The 23,953-nt window shown below is 38.9% G+C and overlaps 2 protein-coding genes and 1 non-coding gene across 3 annotated transcripts; 2 read left to right on the plus strand and 1 right to left on the minus strand.

The window, feature by feature from the left end:
- The first annotated feature begins 6,029 nt into the window (after nt 1–6,029).
- Nucleotides 6,030–12,599, plus strand: LOC107816036 (trihelix transcription factor ENAP2). The gene is made up of 2 exons (XM_075254930.1): nt 6,030–7,071; nt 12,261–12,599. The coding sequence occupies exons 1-2, from the start codon at nt 6,315–6,317 to the stop codon at nt 12,266–12,268; spliced, it is 765 nt and encodes a 254-aa protein (XP_075111031.1). The 5' UTR covers nt 6,030–6,314; the 3' UTR covers nt 12,269–12,599.
- A 1,097-nt stretch (nt 12,600–13,696) lies between these two features.
- LOC107816045 (LOB domain-containing protein 21-like) lies at nt 13,697–23,321 on the minus strand. Its single transcript, XM_075254382.1, has 3 exons — nt 22,688–23,321; nt 15,923–15,987; nt 13,697–14,495 (listed from the first exon to the last, which is right to left on the minus strand). Exon 3 carries the CDS (start codon nt 14,369–14,371, stop codon nt 13,790–13,792), a length of 582 nt encoding a protein of 193 aa, XP_075110483.1. The 5' UTR covers nt 14,372–14,495; nt 15,923–15,987; nt 22,688–23,321; the 3' UTR covers nt 13,697–13,789.
- TRNAI-AAU (transfer RNA isoleucine (anticodon AAU)) lies at nt 14,434–14,507 on the plus strand. The gene has a single exon. It is a non-coding gene; the product is annotated as a tRNA-Ile (tRNA).
- Nucleotides 23,322–23,953: the final 632 nt, after the last annotated feature.

The following is a 23,953-nucleotide window of genomic DNA, read 5'->3' on the forward strand; positions in this document are numbered from 1 at the left end:
CATTTGCATTAGCATTGGCCTGGTGGCCTCTGCGTTGTCCTTGAGGTACCATAGGCACCTCATCATCTCCGACGTCATCTACCTCCTCCCCCGCAATCATATTTCCAAGAGGGTCATTGGCGTTGTTTGCTGCCATTTGGTACCTGAAGTTGTGACACACACAAATTAGTAACAAAGAAGGAAAGAAGAACAATACACAAAACTAGTTAGATAGATAGCAAAAATCGTTAGCTTCCCGGCAACGGCGCCAAAAAGTTGATCGAGGCCAACCCTGTACTACTATTGAGTAGCGAGAGAGGGTCGAAGCAGTTTTTACCCGATTAAGGTCGGGATCGATTTTCACAAGGAGCTAGAAGTTGGAGTTTAGTTTCTATCTAATTGAGAGTTGTGTATATGTTCCAAATTACACTTCTAAACATTTTTGGGTTTTTGTTTTACTTCTAATTTTATCAAACTACAATGCCAAATTAAACTAGAATAAGCTAAGAGTAAACTATTGCGAGTTGTTCAAATGGTTAAAAGGCACTAGGGTAGTGACTTTTGCCTAGGTGGTCAATTGAGGGGTACTTGTGTCTAAGGCATGATTGACACATTTGGGGAGTATGATATAACCGTTGCACGATTTTACCCACTCTACACCTCTCGGTGGTTCGAGCGATTTTGTTCGAATTGACTTTCTCAAGACCAATTGGGTATGCAAATTTGCACACGCAATCAAGGTTCAAGTCGGGTATTACTATCTCTAGGTTTAACCCTTTAATTGGGGCTATAAATCTCTTGAGTACGCTCTAATTCCTTGTTGGACCAATTTTAGAGACTTAGTCTCTCTTTCTCAAGAAGAGCCAAAGTCAACTAAGCACAAACTAGTGTTTGCAACCATCAATTCAGCAATTAAACATAAAATAGGCCCAAATATCAAACACTCATAGTCAATCTAGCCCTATAACATAAGACCCATCAATTACCCACACTAGGGTTGAGCCACAACCCTAGCTTATAGGTCTAGCTACTCATAATTGAAGAAGCAAACATAGAAATAGATAAAGAAAAACTCATATTAATTAATTTCTAAGATAAACTAGAAGATTCAATGTTGAAATGAAGCTAAAATTGCTCAAAATAGCCAAAACTATCGAAGTCACGAGCACAGCTCAGTACAAAATCTATCTGATGACCTAAAAATGGAAAAGAAGCTATTTATACTAAGCTAAAAATTTGGACAAAAATACCCCTGCGGGGCTAGTGCGGACCACACAAAATCACACGCGGCCGCACTAGGGCTTTGAACTTGAAAATTCAACTCTCTGAACTCGGGCAATGCGGACCGCACAGAATAGAGTGCGGCCGTGGTGGCTTTTAGTGCGGTCCGCATGAAATGGAGCGCGGACCGCATTGGATTTAATCTCTAAACTGGCACTTCTCTGATCCTTGGTTCTACGGACCGTACTAAATCGAGTGCGGCTGCAGTGACTCTAATGCAGACTGCATTAAATCTCATGCGGCCGTATTGCCTGTTGGCCTAGAAATCAAACTTTCTGAACCTCACTTGTGCGGACCGCACAGAATGGTGTGCGGCCGCATTGGGCCTATTTTACCCGAGCTTTGTCTTGTCTTGGTACTTGTGCAAGTTTTACTCCTTTTTGAGCTGATCTTTGACATCTTGTCACTTTGTTGATCAAACCTGCAATCAAGCACAACTTGTGAGCATTTTGGGACTATTTTGTACAAATTTCTAATCAAAACATAAGCAAGAAGGAGTATAAAATGTATCAAAATTCCCGGTTATCAACAGGCGTGTCCAACTCTTCAAATCTCCTAAACCCATGGACATAACTACAAGACATGTCAAGTACTTGCTCAATTTCTCCCATCATTTCATCTTCAATGTATTCTTCATCCCTAATCAAAGCTTGTTCAAGAGGATCTATGGGGCTCATATAAGGCACCAATGACGTAGCATCACTTTCCACCACAGAATGGATAACTCTTCATAGTGGGCTAGCAATCTAAGTGATTTATATACATTGAATACCTCCACTTGATCACCGACTCTCATCGTCATCTTTCCTTCACATATATCAATAATAGCTTGGCCCGTGGCTAAGAATGGATGCCTCAAAATAAATGGGAATTCCTGATCAGGCTCGTAGTCCAAGATAATAAATTCAGCAGGGAATATGAAAGAACCCACTTGAACTAATACATCTTCAATAACTCCTTCAAGATGAGCAAGGGGAGCGATCAACCAACTGTAAGATTACTGATGTTGGGTGCGGCTCACCCAAACCCAACTGTCTGAATACAGATAGTGGCATCAAATTGATGCTCGCTCCAACATCACACAAAGCTTGCCCAATTGCATGCTTACCAATCGAGATTTGGATAGTGAAACTACCCGGATCCTTCAATTTCTGAGGTAGCTTGCTTTAGATTCTAGAGCTACATTCCTCAGTGAGCGCCACAGTCTCAAATTCAGTCAACCTCCTTTTATTTGCCATTATGTCCTTGATGTATTTTGCATATTTGGGCACTTCTTGCAGGATGTCTACCAGTGGAATATTGATTTGCACTTGCTTCAAAATATCAAGAACTTTTTATACGCGACATTATCCTTCACTTTCTGCAATCTTTGAGGGAATGGAGGTGGTGGCCTCACAACCAATGGTGGGGGTTTCTTAGCCACCGCCTCTTCAGCTGGCTTCTCTAACTCCTTTGATTTTTCTAATTCTGACTTTATAGTAGCTAGCTTCTCATTAAAGGTCACTTATTTTCTCTTTTTCGACTGGACTTCATCTAACTGTCTCCCATTCCTCAATGACATAGCATTAATAGATGCCTTAGGATTAGCCTCAATATCGCTGGGAAGAGATCCAATTAGTCGAGTATTTTGGGCACTGGCAAGTTGTCCTATTTGTCGCTCCAAATTTCTCATTGCTGCGGCTTGGGCCTGTTGATCAACCATTACTTTATTCATCATTTCCTCAAGGTGACTCATCGAGTTTGCATGTTGTTTAGCCTGAGGTGGTCTATATTGTTGTTGAGGTGCTTGTGGCTTGTATTGATTCTGAGCACCTTGGTTTCCACCCCAAGAGAAGTTTGGGTGGTTCTTTCAGTTAGGATTGTAAGTGTTTCCATACTGGTTTGTCAGGCCCCTATTTGCATTACCCATAAAACAGACAGACTCTGGATTAACTAGGCATAAGTCACTTGTATGACCCTCTCCACCTACTTCACAAAATAATTGAACCTGTTGCATTGGCTGGGCTTGTTGCTTGTTAACCAAGGTCATCTGATTAACTTGGTTGGTCAATATGGAAATTTGCGCAGATAATGCCGAGATGACATCTAACTCGAGAACCCCTGCAGATGTTTGCACTGTGTGTCTGCCCATTTCTCATTGCCAATCAGGATTGCTTTTGGAGAATTTGGTTTATAACGCATATATCTCATCAAAGCTTTTCTAAGGTACTTGACCTCCAGCTGCAACATCTACCATAATCTTTATCTCAGGATGTAGTCCTTCTATGAAAGTGTGAGCTAACACTTCATTTGTCTGATTGTGATGAGGACAGTCTCTGAGCAGCCCCTTGAACCCCTCCCAAGCTGAGTATAAAGACTCCTTCGCTTTCTATTTGAAGGCGATTATTGCACTTCTGATATTTGCAGTTTTGCCTGAAGGGAAGAACCTTGCCAAAAATTTCCTTACCAGATCATTCCATGATGTAATAGAATTAGCTGGTTCTGCCTTCAGCCATTGCTTTGCTTCACCCAATAGAGAGAACGGGAAAAGTGTGAGCCTCACATAGTCTGGAGTGACTCCGTTGGTAATATAGCTATCACTAGCCTCCAAGAAGTTCAGGATGTGCTGTTGTGGATCCCCGTGTGGAAAATCCCATAAATTGCCCATTCGCATGTAGTAGCTGGATCATGCTCTATTTCAGCTCAAAGTGCCCAGTGATTTTGGGCTTCATAATACTGGAGGTGACATTAGCAATACTGGGCATCTCCACCTCCTGAACAGCCATATGTTGCTCCTCTGATATGTTCACAAGAAATTGAACAAGTGCCTGAAGATTATTTGTGTCCATTGCTTCCCTCAACCTCTTATAAAATGTTCTTTTAGGTTCAAGGTCAAAGCCTTAAAGTCTGTCCTGGCTTCTGACCCAGCGCATTCAATCAAAGTTCCTGAGATCAGAGCAACAATCAAGTAACGTTAGGCTTGACGAAATAAATAATGAAAGCAAAAACTAGAAAGTAGTCGATATTCAAGTTCCCGACAACGACACCAAAAACATGTTGCTCACAAACGCATACGCAAGTATACATGGTCGACAAGTAATATAGAATTGTAAGTCCAAATATCATACCCACAGGGACTTGTGATTAACTATCAACTAAATTAAACCAAACAATTAATTTATTCAAGCGAATCCTAAAGTATGAATATTTAACTAAAACTAATCTAGAATAGTAAACTAAGAAATTAAAGAAACAAATTGGCGAAATTTTAGAGTCGAACTCAATGAGAGACAATATTCTAGAGCTATGTGTTAGCTAACAATCCCGTTGAGTCTTCTACTTAAATTATCTAATTAATTTATCTGGTTTAGTGGTCGACAGGGTTAATATTACTCGTAGCCTTCTCCCGAAGTACTACTCGCCTATTCAAACTAGCCTAACGCCTATATTCCTATGGAATTAGGATTAACAAGAACACATTTATAATTCCCGTATAATAACCAAGCAATGCGATATTCCTATCCTAACCGCAAATCTGTTCTCGATACTCGAGTTCAAGATCTTGCTCTACTCAATCTTATATGCAATCTAGAATTCCCTCTCCCTAGTTCAATCCTAGATTCATAGATGGTTTTCAATTGGTGATCAAGTAATCAAATAATTAAGCGCAAGATTGAATAAATAAACCAATATGATAAAATAATAAGAACAATTCAAGCTTCAAACTACAACGTTCATGTAGCACACCACAACTCTAGAACTAATAAATTATGAAATTAAGAGAAGATAAGATAAGATAAGAAAAACTAGTTAGAAGCCTCCTCCAAGCGTGGTGTGCCCTCCTTAGGTCTAAAGCATGTCCAAAAGTCCTCAAAATAATGTTTTTACATGTATTTCTACCAAGTAGGGTTGGGCCAAGACGAAATCTCCTTTTCCTAGTTGAAATAGGAAAACTTGCAAACTTATTGCTTTTCATGCGTCGCACTGTGCGTCGCCCAATGCATTTCTTTAGCAGTTGCTTCTTCCTTGAATTTTGACGTTCATAATTGATCCTCGACCCCCGAACACGATCCTGGCTTAATCCCCTGGGCTTTTACTCATACTTCAAAGCTCCAAATAGCTCGAATAAGTTCCACAATATCTACATAACTCAGAATCACTCCTATAAGGCATAAAACACAAAATAAGTGCAATACACTAGCGATTACATCTCAAACACAATAAAAGTGCAATAAATTAAAGTGTGATAAACGACTAAAATACATAATTATATCCCACCATCAGATAGTATATAAATGAAACTTTTCCTTTAAAATATAATTCTAATATTTTAGGAATTTAAATAAGAAATGCTTACTGTTGAAAAGTTCATATTATTTGAGGTCACAAACCAAATCAAGATCAGATGGACTAATTAATAGGTTGTTTGGTCAAGCATCTAATTTAGCTTATTTTGAAAAATATTTTTCTTTTCAAAAGCGCTTAAGTACTTTTGAGAAAAATAACTTGTGTTTGATTAATTAATTTGAAAAATATTTTTGAGTAGCAATTAGTGTTTGATCAAGCTTTTAAAAAATATTTTTAAGTATATTTTTTTAAAAGTGCTTTTTTGAAAGTGCTTTTGGAGAGAAGATATATTTTTCTGCTTTTCCAAAATTGATTCTACTTCTACGCTATACGAGTGCAAACTATTTATTTGGGCAGTATATAAATGAAACTCTTCCTTTAAAATATAATTCAAATATTTTAGGAATTTAAATAAGAAATGCTTACAGTTGGCCGTTCACTGCACGTAAAAAAATTAAAAATGAAAACGCAGCGAGGAAAAGTGATGTGCCGGGTAAAATTGGGAGAAATCGTAGACAAGCGTAGGCATAGCCCACTCCGTCCAATCATCCAATAGGCAGCTGCTGACGTCCCCCCTCTTCCGGTCAGATGTACGGCCAACTTTCCTTTCCCATTCCTTATCCCCTTTCCCCCCGATGTTTCTCCCCTTCACCTCCGGCGCACCTTAGCATCTTCCCCTCTCTCTCTCCAGAACCGATCCGCCTGAACCGGAGACGAACCGGTTTCCAATGGAGAGCCAAACCGCTACCCCCACTAGGCCTCACGCCGGTGGACGTGAAGACTGCTGGAGTGAAGGTGCCACTGAAACCCTAATCGAAGCTTGGGGCGATCGCTACGTCAGGCTTAATCGCGGCAATCTCCGGCAGAAGGACTGGAAGGAAGTCGCTGACACCGTTAACTCCCGTCAAAACGGCGTTAAGCCTCAGCGCACCGATGTACAGTGTAAGAACCGGATCGATACTTTGAAGAAGAAGTACAAGCTTGAGAAAACCAAGTCATCTCCGTCTAAATGGCCGTTTTATAACTGTCTCGATTATCTCATCGGTACCAATAACGTTTCTACCTCGCCGTGTAATAGAAAATTGACTGCCGCGATTACACTTACCGTTAAGTCAAGCTCTAACCCTAACCCTAACTTTGGTGCCGTGAATTATTCCGGCAGTTCATCGAGGATGAATTCAAGTGGTTCAAATTACAGCTCGCACGATGATTTGCCGTTTGGGAGTGGAGGGAGGAAGAATAAAATGGAGTATGTAGGATTAGCGGAGGAAACTACAGCGTACAAGGAGTTGGCGCGGGCAATATTGAGGTTTGGGGAAATATATGAGAGAATTGAGAGCACAAAGCAGCAGCAGATGGTGGAGTTGGAGAAGCAGAGGATGAAATTCACCAAGGACCTGGAGGTTCAGCGGATGAATATGTTCATGGAAACTCAGTTGCAGATTGAAAGAGCTAAACGTCCTGCCAGGCATCCTACTTTGACAGGTGAAATTTCAGATATTTACTGCACTTTTTTGCATTTCTCCTGGCTTTATCTTTATTGATGTAGCTGTTCTTTAGAATGTTGGAATTTATGTCTATCTAGGGTTAAACAGGTTATTACAAAGTTCAGCAAATGAATCTATTTCTCGGTTTGAAAGCTGTAAATGTCCTGAGATGAAACGAATGCTGAAGAACTAGTACAGTAATCTGTTTGAATTGTGTAGTTAAAGGGAATCTTTAGAGTAATTCAGAAACCAACTTGTTGTATGTCCTTAAAAGTAGTGAAATTGAACCAATCCAGAATATCCTGTTCTTTATACGATCAGTTGGATCATACTTGAAGCTAGAGCATTGAATCATCCATAAGAGATCACAGATAATCTGTTACTATGTTTTTCCAGGTCCCATTTTGAGTAAAATTGTCCACGAAAGATGCTATTCATGAGTGCATAACCCCATCATGTTTGCATTTTTTAATGCAAGCTATGGGTTGTAGGCAGTTACATCACTGTTCTGTTACAAGATCCTATAGTTCCCAGCATCTTTCTTCATGCTTTTTTCTTGCCTTTAGGGGCTAAACCAAGAAATTTTTATAACCTAAGTGTTATGTAACCTATGCTTATTTCAAACTTTCTTGCTATTTGTGATTGTGACTGGGTCATGAACTTTGGGAATGTTCCTTTCCAACAATGCGTCTGCAGTCTGGCTTTCCGTAGAGTTAATTGATTTTCTGGAACGTCGCACATTAAAGTCAACCCGCAGTTACATAGATCGTATAGTTCATATGTTTGAAAGATGCGGGTAGAGGATATGTGAGCTGATTAGTAGGCAAGCTTAGGGTTTTAGGCTCTTTTTTCTTGATTCAATTTGATTCCTGTATCTGAAATGTTGCATTGGTCGGTGCTATTAGTTTGTTTTTCTCCTGTATGTCCTTGAATGCACTCACATACATGGGTAATCAACGATGAAAATCCATTGTAATCTAAGTTTCTTTAAAGTCAAGGTCTCACTTGACACACTAGTCATTTCATTTTTTATTCGGAAAAGGGTCAAAAATATCCCTCTACTATTAAAATTATTTCAAATTACCCTTTGTTATACTATTTGATCAAAAATAACCTTGCCGTCTAACTATTAAACAAATATGCCCTTGCTTTAATGGAAGAGCCACGTGGAGGGCTTCTAAGCCTTTTTAATCTCCAACCCAAATTAATTGAATCCGACCCATTACTCAACACCCAAAACCCGTAACCCATAAAATTTAAAGCCCCTATTTCATTTCTCTTTTCAAAAAATTGAACCACAGTTTTACGTTCATGTCGAGAATTTTCTAAACCTTCTTACATATTCTTCATCCTAGGTTTTCACCCAAACTAAAATTATTGTTTAACCATGTAAAAATCATTTGCAATACGGATAAGAATGATGGTGAAAAATTTGGGACACGTCAATCAGTATTGAACAATAAGAGAGAACACATATATATTCTCCAAACAACTGGTTTCAATCATTCATTGAGAAAATTCTGGAGGCTAGTTTAACAAACCTCAATCGCCTGGCTACTACCTAAAATGGAGTTTCTCTTACATTTAGACCATTTCAAGCTAAAATAAAGGCCTCTGGCAGATTACTCCAGACCAAGCTATTCTCGCGAGAGATTGATGGCCAAAGCGATCACTTTTTTTTGAAGTTCTGAAACCACCGAATCCCATCATAGTTGCAACATCAAGGTCTATTCAAGGTTCCTCCTCTGCAGCCTTCTCTTTCTGGGTATCAATACAAATACCAAAGTAACCATCAAAGGAAACTTTGTTAGAGAAAACACTGCTGGACAGGGAGAAATGGGGAGGTATATAAAGTTAAGTGTATGACCAAAGTCTGCCTCATAGTATCCGTACCAAAGTCAACCAAATCAGTCCCAAGTTTACCAAATCTAACATCCAAAAGTAAGCTTCACAAGTACAAACCTTCTTCTCTTTCTTCTTTTCTCGGTGTAGACATTTCCTTTTTTCCTCTTTCTGCTGTTATTTCAACAATCGCTCCTCAAAATCTACAAAAAATTTCTTGACTGATGAAAGAGAACTGAACTATTTGGGTTGAGGGTCTCTGATTTTTAACTCAAGGGGTCTTAAATTTTACGGGTTACCGGTTTTGGGTGTTGAGTAATGGGTCGGATTCAATTATTTTGGGTTGGGGATTAAAAAGGCTTAGAAGCCCTCCACGTGGCACTTTTGGTAAAGTAAGGGCATATTTGTTTAATAGTTAGACGGTAGGGTTATTTTTGATCGAATAGCATAACAGAGGGTAATTTTAAACAATTTTCAATAGTAGAGGGATATTTTTGATCCTTTTCCGTTTTTTATTTCCTTGTTGCCTTGCCAAGAGTTATTTGCTCCTACTTCCGCACTGTAATTTTGTATCACGCAACTATCTCTATATTTTGTTTCTTACTCTTCTGAATTGCCTCTGACGAGAAGGCAATATCCAGAGGTAGATTGTTTACCACTTGTGTGACATTGTCCAATTTGCATCTATGTACTCACGACTTAATTGTCCAAATTCTCGTAGAGTAATCCCTTTCTTGACGCAGATCTATGCAACCATTCAGATACATCGAAGTATATGAATCAAATATATAAAAGTTGCTCTGTTGAAGGAAGGGTCACAAATTTAATCGACCTTTAGCAGCCTAGAAGATTTAGAAAAATGGCTAGAATAGTAGAAAGTCTTCTTCAGAGTAGATGGAGTTGTCAATAGTTGGAGTTTTTGAGGTCAGAATCTCTTTGGATCAAGATGGATCCGATGAGAAGGACCAATCGATCCAAATGTACTGAAGCGATGTCGAAAGATCGTGAACAACTTCCATATAGGCCTATGAAACGGCGTGGTGCTGAAAAATGACTGCTGGTGGATTATGGAGGCACGTGGGAACTCCTATTGTGGCTTGGCTTTTTGGACTTAGTTCACATTAGAATTTTGAGTTGATTGGTACTTACTGATTTATGCACAGCACCCACGGAAAGCAATAAAATCTCCAATAGATGCGACAATAGCCAAAAAATGCACAGGCACTGAAAATTCCTCTCCTAGACATCTCTGATAAATACATGGATTAATTTCACAATAACTTTGATACCGTGTGAGATAAAAGAGAAATAAGGAGAAGAGATTCAGGAAAAACATGAAGACAAATGTAAATTCACACCTTCGATGTATATAGTTACATTTCTCGATGTGGAGTACATTTATGCAATCTTCTATATTACTCCCTCCCTTTCAATTTATGTGTCTTACTTTCATTTTTGGTCTATTTCAATAAGAATGTCTCTTTCTATATTTAGCAAGTTTATAGGAATGACTTGGCATGTTTAAGACCACAATATTTAAAGGGTAATTTTGGTATCTTATACATACCTTTAGTGTGAGAGACCCAAAAAAAATTTTAAAAAAATAAATTACTGAAACAAAGGGAGTACATATAAGTCTAATCTGTTTAGAACCGATAAAACATGTTGATAGTTGTAAGAAAATACAAGCTGGCCCGGATACTACAGTAATAAAAAAATAGTTGTAAGAAAATAGTAGCAATTTTGGACTGGTATTTCTTTAATAGGAAGCAAAAGTTGATATTTGACGCATAAATCTTGAAGCTAGTCACATGTGGTTAGGTCGGTCAATTTCACTTTGACCAGCATGTTGGCGCCTATGTTGCACGGACTCTCCAAAATGATGCCGCACCCGTGTCGGATTTTTGGAGGATCCGACACACATTCAGCAACATTTTCGAAGAGTCCAAGCAACACAGGTTGGCGCTTTGTTAACTTACTAAATCCTACTCAATCGCGTTCAATTGAAAATTATGGTAGAATATAATGACCTTTTTAGTGATTTGTCATTACTTCTCCTGGGCACTCAATATTTTCTTTGAGTCAGCACCCTCAGTATTATCTCTCTTTGAAAATTGGCCTAAATCTCTTCTTTGTCGAGTTTACCTCATTCTTTTTAACTTTTTGACCTATCAATTTTGTGGCCTTGGTTAATAAAAGCAATTCATGGTGTTACCACATAAACACCTTCCTTCATATCTCTTGGTTTCTTCAACTTCCCATCTTTGATGGGTTGGTCTAGCTGCTTATCTTAGCTTCATCTGCAACATAGATACAAGAATCACAGGGTTTCTCATTTGTTTTAAAAGCTAATAGAGGTTTACATTTGACCTAAATGGTTGAGTTGATGTTATAAGTTCTGGCACTCACTTTATCTTCAAAATTTGGAGCGTGCGGTTCAGTTAAAAATATTTCACAAAAAGGAATCATAAATTTTCCTTGTGGAGCATTGGCTTGTCTGAGCTAGAGTAATATGAACAAAGTGGTCTAATTTATTTCTGGCTATAGCTTCGCCCACACCTTACTCTGGTTTAGGAACAATATTAAAAAAAAATACTATCATTAATGCAGGACAATTGTAAGGGCACATTAATAACAAGAAAAGTACAGGGATCTATTTGTTTACAAATGCAATTGCTAGCTTTTGCATTTTTTCCAACGTTTTCACTTTCTTTTTGTTTGGTTGGGGGTGGGTGGGTTGGGGGTCAAGTTGTTGTCATCCTTTTTGATGATGTTGTTTGTTTTAATTGTTTTACCTCTTTCTTCCAGTAAGTGCACAAGACTGAGAAAGGAAGAAGACATATGGGATAAGCTATGGTTACTTGAAAATATAGTTATCCATCCCTATGTATGTTTTATATTGAAAATAATCATGACTAATTGCCAAAATTCCGTATACAAAATTGTCATATGGTGTGTATTGTGCGTATTGCCAGGGTAAGAGTATGAGGTTCTATGTTCTTCTTGTACATGGTATTGTGCCACCTGAGGAACAGGATGTATGCATTTTGACTTGGAAACAGTAGTGCAATTACCTTTGCAATACTTTTGTAGCATAGGATTCTATCTCCTTCCCTTTCTTTCTGACACGAAAATGACACACTGAACTATTTCTCTATTTGCTTTTATATGTTCACCTTTTTTGTGGTAAGAAAATCTCTCTCTTTACTTTTGATCTTTACCTAATGATTGGAAGTCGGATGTGTTTGTATTGTTGAATGATGTGGACGTTGCTATACACTTGAGTTTTACTTGCTTATTTTCTAGAAAGGTGTACCATTGCTAACCTTCATGTACTTTTCACAGGAAAATAGTTATCTGCAGCAGTTACATCTATTAGGGCAGGCTAGTGCTGCTGACCAAGGGCTAAAGTCACCCGAAGTTGCTTGTAAATTGTTCATGCAGTTAACAGAAGCTCAGGAAACCAAGATTAATGTGTTTGTATTTGGGTCTGCTGTGTTTATGTAGATGATATGTTGATGTGCTAAAACATTAGCTGTAGTAGTATTTATTAGGATGAAGTTTTTTACGCTTTCGTATTACTCAATGTTTTATGAATAACTGGGCTTTTCACGGACTTGTTTACGATCAGTCTGCAATATTGTAGGAACACGGGTATTGAGGTTGTGTGTAACATTCAACTGCCTTGATGCTTCTTTCTCTTGAATGATCAATGTACGTACTTCCATTATTTGCTGCTCTATTAAGCAGGCTACTGTTTGCTTGCTTGCAAGCAGTTGACTAGTGGTTTACATCATTGAGGAAAGGACTGATGGGGGTCTATTATAACCCAGGCTTCTGGGGTATTGTTGTTGGGGCAGCAGCAACAACAAAACTATGGCAGGTTTCTATGTCATGGCACATCAGTGGATCATTTCAACTAGCAACCGTGGCCACACTCACGAGTAAGAATTACAGGAACTTTGATTCCTTGTACTGTAGTTGCAAATATGTACCGCCTTCTCAAGGGCAGACAAATGGTCTTAGATTTAATCCTGCAATAACTGAACATTTATCCTTCATGGGTGACTACTACATATATGCATATGTAAGTTAGCTGACGAATCTTGATGAGAAACCATTGCTGATGTAACATGAATCCTTGACAATGGAATTGTGGAAGTGTTTTAAACTGAGAGTTCGGGTAACTTGGTTGGGGGGAGAGGGGGGGGGGGGTCTAGGCTAGCTTGTTATTAATGATCATCTGTGTAGTTTTTATTTCAAATTAACTATTGCTGCGATCTTGATGTCTAAAACATGTCCAACATCTTCTCCATGGTTTTACGTCAAATAGAACCGCTAAAGCTCAAATGCATAAACGTTAAACTTATTTTTTCCTGTTTTAACTCCTTTTTATTTAATTGAATGAAATATAATTCTAATGTTTCCTCCAATAATTAAAATGCTACTGGAAAAGGAAAGTGCTGGACCATCTTTAAATTGTGGACTCTTAACCAAAGGAAGTCAACTCATTGAAAGTGAAAAAGGAAATGAAAAGAGAACGAAAAAGGAAACAACTGAGCAGTCATTCATTGTGATAAAGCTAAAAACAGTAGCTCATCGTGTTTAAACTATCTAATGTAACAACAACCCACTTTGGAACTTTACGTTAAATTACCCTGCATCAGTAGAAATGGAAATGAATTTTGCAGTCTAATTTCTTTTTTGTTGACAACTTATTACCCCATCACGTCTGTTCTAATAATTACATTAAATGCCATGGAGTTGGAGTTCCATTATCATTCTGGCAAAGTCCTTCAAATTATTAGTACTGCTACTTAATAACAACACTAGATACAGAAGCAAAGAACTAGATATGGGGTACGGGTGATTAATCATGGAAATTGGCCAAACTCATTGGTAGATGCACAATGGCCCATGTCAAATGAATTTTGGACATAGCTATCTAAGTACCCAGCGGTGACAGGAACATCCGCAAAATCAGAAGGCATCACGTTGGCGACATTAAAAGGATCATAATCCAACATTAAGGAACAATTAGTAGTAGGGTTTTGCTTTGCAGCAAAATAAGCAACGCGAGTTCGAGCAAGCATTAGATCATGTTGTAGCTCCACCATTTTTCGTTGTAACGAAGCTATAGCGCCAATGCAACCGTAAACAGGGTCCCTTAGTCTCACCTCGGCCTCGTAAACGAGAGAATTAACTGTGTCTTCTCGCTGATCCTCGGGCACTTCGTTCAGGATCTTGCTCACATTGCTAGCCCCAAACACCTTGTGAACGTTGGCGAATTTCTTGGGCTCGTCCGACCGGAAATATGGAGCGAATTGACAATTTGGAGTGCACCTTCTCTTTAAGAACTTGCAAGCTGCACAAGATGAGCTTGAACGTGGCTCGTTACTCTTCATGCCTTCCGCTTTTTCTTCAAACTTCACCTTAATATGATTTTGGCTACTCATATTTATAGGCTTTGAGCAGATAACGATTGTCAAATATTATGCTTTTCACTATCCGAACAACTGGCCCATTAGCTCAGTTGGTTAGAGCGTCATGCTAATAACACGAAGGTCGTAGGGTCGAGACCTGCATGGGCCATATTAATTATACTCCATATCACTCCTACTTTTCTGGAAACATAAGTTTAAAAAGTCTATTTCAGTTTCTTGACATACAGAAAGATAACTTGCGTAATATCTAATCCTCACAATAGAATTCCGTTTCTTCTCTTTTCCATGGAGAATTTAGCTAATATTTCATTTTCAACAGATTTAGGAGATCACAATGTAACTTGCCCATTCTTATTAAAAGAAAAGACAAAACAACTGAAAAAACTGACTCAGTGCCTGACAATTGATATGTAGTGGATGGAAAATAGTGAAAGATGGGTTATCGGTATATATTTATTTCTAGATGAAGTAATATGGAACATGAGATCAACACTTAATATATATTTTTTAGAAAAAAAAATAAAGATGAGACAATTATGTTTTGATAAGTTACTTGACCCTTGGGGGGGGGGGGGGGGAGGACAGGGGGCAGTAGGACGAGATGGCTCATCAGCAAAGCAAAGATGAGATGTTTCAACTGATTATCAAAAGAAAAGAGATTTCACAAGAATAGGAAACCCTACAGAAAGTTGTATCATCTCTAAAAGATGGAAACCTAAGAATCTATGGATTCACAGCCTACACAAAGATTTAAAGAATTGAATTGCACTATATTGGAGCGGGGACTTAGTTACGTGGAATAAAGTGAAACGTGTTTCCATAGTACACGAGGACCTTTTATATTTTTCAGGTGATCCTAGGATACCATCAAATTAAATTGACATATATAATTCTTTATATCAAATCTAGTAACCTGACAATACATATAACTGATTACTACTATTAAGGTTTGAATCCTCCATCTCAACCGTGGAAGATAGAAAGCTTATCAAGTAAGCTAGATCACAACAAGGTCAACTGAAGGACTAGGCAAGTAAGGCATAGATTTAGGCCTCCAATTTAGAGGGGCTCAATTTTGAAAGGAATATATTATGTGTTAATATTTTCTTAGAAAAATTTAAGCATTTTATTAAAAAAATTATCATTGTAAAGTTGATGTGACTGTTAAGGGATGAGAAGTCGTCCCGAGTAAAGTAAACATATCTTTATGCTTTCCTTAAACTTGATAAAACTCTCATTTTGCATTTTTTACATTGTCACGACTCGGAATTCTCACTGTCACGATCGTGATGACGCCCAATATTTCACTTGCTAGGCAAGACATTAGAGCAATTTTTTTAGCAGCTTAAACATAACATTAATAACGAACTGAAATAACATATATGTTCTAAGTACAAATGCGGAAGCTAAACAGCCGACGTCTATTATAATTCCCTGAACCTGGTGTCACAAGTGCACGAGCTTCTAAAGTAATACACATAAAAGTTTAAAATAAGTACAAAGCTGTCTGAATGAAGTTATACAGCTAAAAGAAAAGAGGATGGGGGCGCTGAACAACCGTACCTCAAGTCTCCGCAAAGGTTCGATCCTAGCTCGCTAGTAACCGCCGTTGGGTTCGTCTCCAAAATCTGCACAGTGTGAAGAGTGCAGTATCAGTCCAACCGACCCTATGTACTGGTAAGTGCCGAGCCTAACCTCGACGAAGTTGTGACGAGCCTAAGGCGGGTTACCAATCTCTACTAGCTCAAATAAAAATACTGGAAAATAACGCAGCTCAAGAAATAGAAACATATAGGTTGTTGCGGCGCGCAACTCGATCCCACCAGACAACACATAATCCTCTCTTATTCTACCTGCAACAATATCTATATATATATATATATATATATATATATATATATATATATATATATATATATATATATATATATATATATATATATATATACACACACCCACTATATATCAACACAATATCACAATTCACCCTTATTTCACCATATCAATCCACCCTTATTCCACCTGTTGCGGCGTGCAGCCTGTTCCCACCGTACATACATATTCACCCTTATTCCACCATATCATTCCTCCTTTATTACACCTGTTGCGACGTGCAACCCGATCCCACCATATCCGTGCCAAATAGTCAATGTACACAGTCAATTCAATAGGCTAAATCACAAGGCCTTTACGATAAATAAATACCAAACTGAACCAAGAAAAGGAACCTTATTCAATATAGAATCTACACAAATAATACTACACAACGAGACCAAACCAGCAATTTACAGTTAAAAGGTACAAACAAGTCAAATTAAGCAAATAGTAGGGATTAAAGGAACTATGAAAAGAGCTAACATGGTTAATAGAAGAAAACATTGATTAACACGTAGCAATTAAGCATGGAAAACATTTAGAGTATGTAAAAATTAAGATAGGAGGGAAAACAATTAAGGAAAAGCGACAAATCAGGGAAAAACAGATAATTTGGCGGCGTATAAGCACTCGTCACCTTGCATATACGCCGATCATATGAAATTCACATAACACAAAGTCTAAGGGTTCCTAATTCCCTCAAGTCAAGGTTAGACACAATACTTACCTCGCTCCAAAGGCCACTAAAAGCTTAATCACAGCTTTGCTTTTCAAACATGCCTCCGAACCAACAATATCTAGCAAATTACCAACCAAACATTTCAAAATAAGACTTGGGAATTACCCATGATCGATAAGAATTTAATTTAGGACATTATTGAAAAAGTCAACAAAATTCAACATCTGGGACCGCTTGGTCCAAACCCGAAATTCACACAAAAACCGATTACCCATTCACCCCCGAGCCCAGATATACAATTGGTTTCGGAATCCGACCTCAATTTGAGGTCAAAATTCCCAAATTTCAAAATCCCCAGTTTCTACCCAAAAATCCCCAATTCCACCATGAAAACCTTAGATTCTAGGTTGAAATCTTGTAAAATGAAGTGAAAGATTGAAAGAAACTAGTTAAGAATCCCTTATCTATGATTTGGGGAAGAAGTGGTCTTTGAAAAATCTCCTAGAGGGTTTCTTGTTTTGAAAGTTTTGAAAAATGAGCAAAAATCCCTCCTAAGTCAAATTTTACCAGTTGCAGATGTCGCAAATGCGAGAAATCCATCGCATTTGTGAAGATTCTCACATTCCTGCCATCTTCGCAAATGTGAAGAAAAGTTCGCAAATGCGAACTAAGCCGGCCGCAAATGCGATCCAATGATCGCAAATGCGAAAACTGCCTCCCCCTGTCCCAGTTCGCAAATGCGAATGCTGGCCTTCCCAACCACTCTTCGCAAATGTAATGAGTGGATCGCAAATGCGAACCCAACAGTGGTCGCAAATGCGATGCTTGACCTCATATTTGCGAGGTCTGAGGCCTGCAACAAAAATCTGATGCACCAGTAGTGTTCTAAGTCCCATATTCACTCCGTAGCCTATCCGAGACTCACCCGAGCCCTCGAGGCTCCAAATCAAACATGCACACAAGTCTAAAATCATCATACGAACTTGCTCGTGCGATCAAATCGCTAAAATAACACTTAAAACCACAAATTTAGCACCAAATCAAATGAAATTCTCAAGAACACTTTGAAATTCCTATTTTCACTACCGGATGTCTAAATCATGTCAAACCAATCTTGTTTCTCACCAAATTTTACAGACATGTCTTAAATATTATATTGAACTTGTACTGGGCTCCGAAACTAAAATACGGACCCGATACATACAAGATCAAACATTAATAATTTCTTAATGACCATTAAATTTTCAGACTTTCAATTTTCATCAAAAATTCATAAATCGAGCTAGGGATCTCCGAATCTGATTTCGGGCATACGCTCAAGTCCCATATTTCGATATAGGCCCATCGGTATTGTCAAAATATGAATCCGAGCCCGTTATAAAAAATATTAACCGGAGTCAACTCAAATAAAGTTTTTAAGCAAAAATATTTATTTTTATCAACTTTCCACACAAAAGCTTTCCGGAAACACGCCCGAATTGCGTACGCAAATCGAGGAGGTGTAAAATGAGGTTTTTAAATGCCTCGGAACCTAGAATTTGGTTTTAAATTATAAGATGACCTACCGGGTCATCATATTCTCCACCTCTAAAACAACCATTCGTCCTCAAACGGACATAGAAAAGTACTTGAGCTGGGAAAAAGGTGGGGATATCTACTCCGCAATCGGACTCGGACTCCCAGGTAGTCGCCTCAACAGGATGACCTCTCCACTTCACTCGAACTGAAGGATAACTCTTTGAACTCAACTGACGAACTTGCCGGTCTAGAATAGCTACCGGCTCCTCCTCGTAGGTCAAATCCTTGTCCATCTGGATAGTGCTAAAGTCTAACACGTGGGATGGGTCGCCGTGATACTTTCGAAGCATGGATACATGTAATACTGGATGTATCGCTAATAAACCAGGTGGCAATGCAAGTTTGTAAGCCACCTCTCCCACTCGCTCAAGAATCTCAAAAGGCTCGATGTATCTCGGGCTCAACTTTCCCTTCTTTCCAGACCTCATTACACCCTTCATGGGTGACACACAGAGCAGCACTCTCTCTCTGACCATTAATGCAATATCATGGACCTTACGGTTGGTATAACTCTTTTGCCTGGACTGAGCTGCGCGAATTCTATCCTGAATGAACTTAACCTTATCCAAGGCATCTTGTACTAAATCTGTACCCAATAATCGAGCCTCCCCCGACTCAAACCACCTAACTGGTGACCTACAATGTCTACCATATAAAGCCTCATAGGGAGCCATCTGAATGTTTGACTGATAACTATTGTTGTAGGCAAACTCCACAAGTGGAAAGAACTGATCCCAAGAGCCTCCGAAGTCAATAACACACGCGCGGAGCATATCCTCCAATATCTGAATAGTGCGCTCGGACTGTCCGTCCGTTTGAGGATGAAACATTGTGCTCAACTCAACGCGTGTGCCCAACTCACGCTATACTGCCCTCCAGAAGTACGAGGTGAACTGCGTACCTCGATCAGAAATGATAGACACGGGCACACCGTGAAGACGGACGATCTCGCAGATATAAATCTCTGCCAACCGCTCTGAAGAATAGGTAACTGCCACAGGAATGAAATGCGCTGACTTGGTCACTCTATCCATAATGACCCAAGCTACATTGAACTTCCTCTGAGTCTATGGGAGTCTAACAACAAAATTCATAGTAATACGCTCCTGCTTCCACTCAGGAATCTCTATCTTTTAAAGCAAACCACCGGGTCTCTAATGTTTATACTTTACTTGCTGGTAATTTAGACACCGAGACACATATGTAACTATATCTTTCTTCATCCTCCTCTACCAATAATACTGTCGCAAGTCCTGATACATCTTGGCGGTGTCCGGATGAATAGAATGTTAGGAAATGTGGGCCTCTTCTAGAATCAACTCACGAATTCCATTCATATTAGGCACATAAACACGACCCTGCATCCTCAAAGCCCCATCATATTCGATAGTAACTTGCTTGGCATCTCCATGCCGCACTCTGTCCTTAAGGACAAGCAAATGAGGGTCATCATACTGCAGCTCCCTGATGCACTCAAACAATAAAGACCGAGCGACCGTACAAGCTAGAACACGACTAGGCTCATAAACATCCAACCTCACGAACTGATTGGCCAAAGCCTGAACATCTAATGCAAGCGGTCTCTCACTGACTGGAATGTATGCAAGGTTGCCCATACTAGCTGACTTCCTACTCAAAGTATCGGCCACCAGATTGGCCTTCCCGGGATTATACAAGATGGTGATATCATAGTCTTTCAATAGCTCTAACCACCTCCTCTGCCTCAAATTGAGCTCCTTTTGCTTGAACAAATACTGCAAACTATGATGATCCGTGAACACCTCACACGACACACCATAAAGATAGTTCCTTCAAATCTTCATCGCATGAACAATGGATACCAACTCTAAGTCGTGAACATGTTAGTTTTTCTCATGAACCTTCAACTGCCGCGAAGCATATGCAATAACCCTGCTACCCTGAATCAATGCCGCACTAAGTCCAATACGAGATGCATCAAAATATACTATATAAGGCCATGATCCTGTAGGCAACACCAACACTGGCGCCGTAGTCAAAGCAGTCTTGAGCTTCTGAAAGTTGCTTCACACTCGTCCGACCATCTGAACGGGGCACCCTTCTGGGTCAACCTAGTCAACGGGGTTGCTATAGATAAGAACCCCTCCACAAACCGACGGTAATAGCCCGCCAATCCCAAAACACTCCGGATCTCTGTAGTTGATGTGGGTCTAGGACAGTTCTTGACTGCCTCAATCTTCTTAGGATCCACTTGAATACCCTATGCTAATACAACGTGACCCTAGAATGCAACTGAACTCAACCAAAACTCGCATTTTGAAAGCTTAGCATATAACTGGCCGTCTCTCAGAGTCTGAAGAATGATCCAAAGATGTTGCTTATGCTCCTCTCGACTGCGAGAGTAGATCAAGATAAACAATCACAAAGGAATCCAGATAGGTCTTGAACACCTGGCTCATCAAATCCATGAATACTGTTGGGGCATTTGTCAGCCCAAATGACATCACTAGACACTCATAATGCACGTACCGAGTCCGAAAAGCTATCTTAGGGACATCAGATTCCCTTATCCTCAACTGATGGCAGCCAAACCTCAAATCGATCTTCGAAAACACTTTGGCACCCTGAAGCTAATCAAATAAGTCATCAATCCTTGGTAGTGGCTACTTCTTCTTGATGGTGACTTTGTTCAACTGCCGATAATCTATGCACATACTCATCGATCCATCCTTCTTTACAAATAATACGGGCGCACCCCAAAGAGAGACACTAGATCTAATGAAGCCCTTATCAAATAAGTCTTGCAACTGCTCATTCAATTCTTTCAACTCTGGCGGGGCCATGTTGTATGGCGGAATAGAAATGTGCTGAGTGCCCGGAGCCAAATCAATACAGAAGTTAATATCCTTGTCGGGTGGCATCCCCAGCAGGTCTGCAGGAAACACCTTTGGAAACTCACAAACAACTGGCATAAAATCCATAAAAGGAACCTCTGCACTAGAATCACAGACATAAGCCAAATAAGATAAACACCGGTCACACCTCCTTTCTCTACCCGCGGAAGGGGTATAAGGGAGTTTTTCCAATTAAAGTGACAATGATCGAAACATGATTATTTATTGAAAGTTCAGAGTCACCACTTGGGATAATTTATGGTGTCCCAAGTCACTGGTTTAAAATCCCAAATCGAGAAAAGTTGACTCTTATTTATGGTCTGCGAACATCGAAATTCGGGTAAGGAATTCTGTTAACCCGGAAGAAGGGGTTAGGCATTATCGGGTTCCGTGGTTTTAGCACGGTCGCTCAACTGTTAATATTGGCATATTTATTCGATTTTAAAATATCTTTGAAACCTATGTGCATTTCTATTCCTTGTAAACCACTTTTAATAATCCAATTGTTATACAACTAAATATTTTGATTACATATTGCGAATCATGTCACGGGAGCCGTACCCATGATCCACAACATGTTTATTTTATTAACAGGATTAAATTGTGGCCGGGTCACATAAATGTACCCCCAGATTTTAGAAATTAAGCATCACAATTACGTCACGGGAACCGTACCCGTAGCTATGACAATTTATTTAATTAACGTGCCTAAAGCAAACTGCGAAAAGTTCAAGGCATTTCTACACGAATTAAGATATTGATGTGAGGGCCATAGACTTGGTGATTGGATGGCGCACCTTAATTTTATTAAAGGAAAAGCATTTAACTAAGTGAAATTCATATTTAAAACTAATTTGAGATTAAGTATCACAACCACGCCATGGGAATCATACCCTTAGTTGTGATGATTTAATTACGTGCCTAAAGCAAACTACGACGTTCATAGGTTGCAATTGAACAATGAAATACTCTTAAGAGCAGGCATGATCGAATTGCCAGGAATATGAACTACAAACTACCTAAAATTGAAACCAAAAGAGAAAACATAGAATTAAGAAGAGAGCACTGTGTTTACAGGAAAACGGCAAATCAAATTGGCAATGACCATGAGAATGTCAAAAAAATGGATCTTAGTTAAACCCATATTTTAAGAATTTTAAAAATTTCACCTCTTACCTTTCTCTGAATAAGAGGTGAAACAACAAATATCCAATAAACTGGCAGAGAATCAGCAAATTCAAATGAGCTACAATTATGCTTTTAATTATTCATAGCAGTGAACAAAACTAAATATACCAAATACAGTTAAATAAAGAAACAGACCTCAAAGAGCGATAATTTTCCAATTAATGGAATTTCGAGTTTACATTTCTATTCAGTCAAGAAGCAAACGAGAATCTGATCAAAGAATTGAGCAGCGAACAAAGACGCCAACAGGGACACGAATGTGACGGAACCTCGAACAACAATTCAGATCACACCATTATCAGTTTCTGCTCAAAGTTTCTGCCGAGTTTGGTGTGTAGAAGAAGATGAAAATGGCTGTGTGTATCTAAGTTCAAAGAAGAAGGAAAGGCTGAAAGGTCCTTGGTTGACGAGGTGGATAAGCAGCCGCTGGTGGTCTTTTCAGCTCGTTTTCTGGCAAGCTGTCATCTCTTTTATCTGTGTGCGTCGCTGTTTTAGGTTGAAAAAGAAATATCAGAAGTGAGGGGTCGTCTAAGGGCGACGGATTCTGTTCTTTTCTAGGATTTGTGTTGGTTGAAAAAAATGGCTGGAGATTTCGACTATGGCTGCTTGTCCTGATAAAGATGAAGACACATGTCTTTTTGGTTTTTCCTTGGTTTTTAGATCATGAGAAACGGTTGTTCTGTGTAGTGTTATTAGCGCTAAGTCTGTGTAGGTTTTCTAATTCTCAGAAACGGCTCGTAGGTTAAGGTCCTTTTGGCTAGGGTGTTCTTCGATGGGGGGGGGGGGGGGGTCACGAAGAAGAAGATGTAGGGGGGGGGGGGGTCCTTATGAAAACGGCGTTGTGTTCTAAGTCTAGGGGTCTAGGAAATTAGGTTATTAAGAAAGGTTTTTCTAGGTTAAGGGGGTATGGGTTTGGTCTTATTGGTCCTTAAAATTGGGTCCAAGACTAAAAATGGACTACAAAATTCATTAAAATGGGATAAACCAACCCAACACTAGCCTTCCTTCTAAAATTATATACAATTTATAATATAAAGATATAAAACTAATCTTAATTAATTAAAATAAACAATATTATGTTGTGAGACTATTTTGGTATTTTTCAAGATTATATAAAAATAAAAATCCTAGTAAAATAGTATGACTACAAAACATTAACGAAACTGTTTTTTGTAATTTTTATTTTTTTGTGATAAAATAAAGTAAAAGAGTCAAAACTAGTTGAAATAGTTTATTAAACCTAAACTAAATATTAAAATGCTAAAATATGTAAAATCTTGGAGAGGGTCAAAAATAACATGTCTACAACTGCCCCTCTTTGACTGGAAATACGAAGTATTTTCAGACATAGAACGACTAGACATGTTTTTGACCCGACCCTTATTTAGGAAGACCAAAAAC

The sequence above is a fragment of the Nicotiana tabacum genome, chromosome 6 (assembly GCF_000715075.1).
Source record: "Nicotiana tabacum cultivar K326 chromosome 6, ASM71507v2, whole genome shotgun sequence".
NCBI lineage: Eukaryota > Viridiplantae > Streptophyta > Magnoliopsida > Solanales > Solanaceae > Nicotiana > Nicotiana tabacum.

Excerpts from the sequence above, each read along its gene's own strand:
- LOC107816036 (XM_075254930.1), top strand. The coding sequence starts at position 6,315 with ATGGAGAGCCAAACCGCTACCCCCACTAGGCCTCACGCCGGTGGACGT.
- LOC107816045 (XM_075254382.1), bottom strand. The coding sequence starts at position 14,371 with ATGAGTAGCCAAAATCATATTAAGGTGAAGTTTGAAGAAAAAGCGGAA.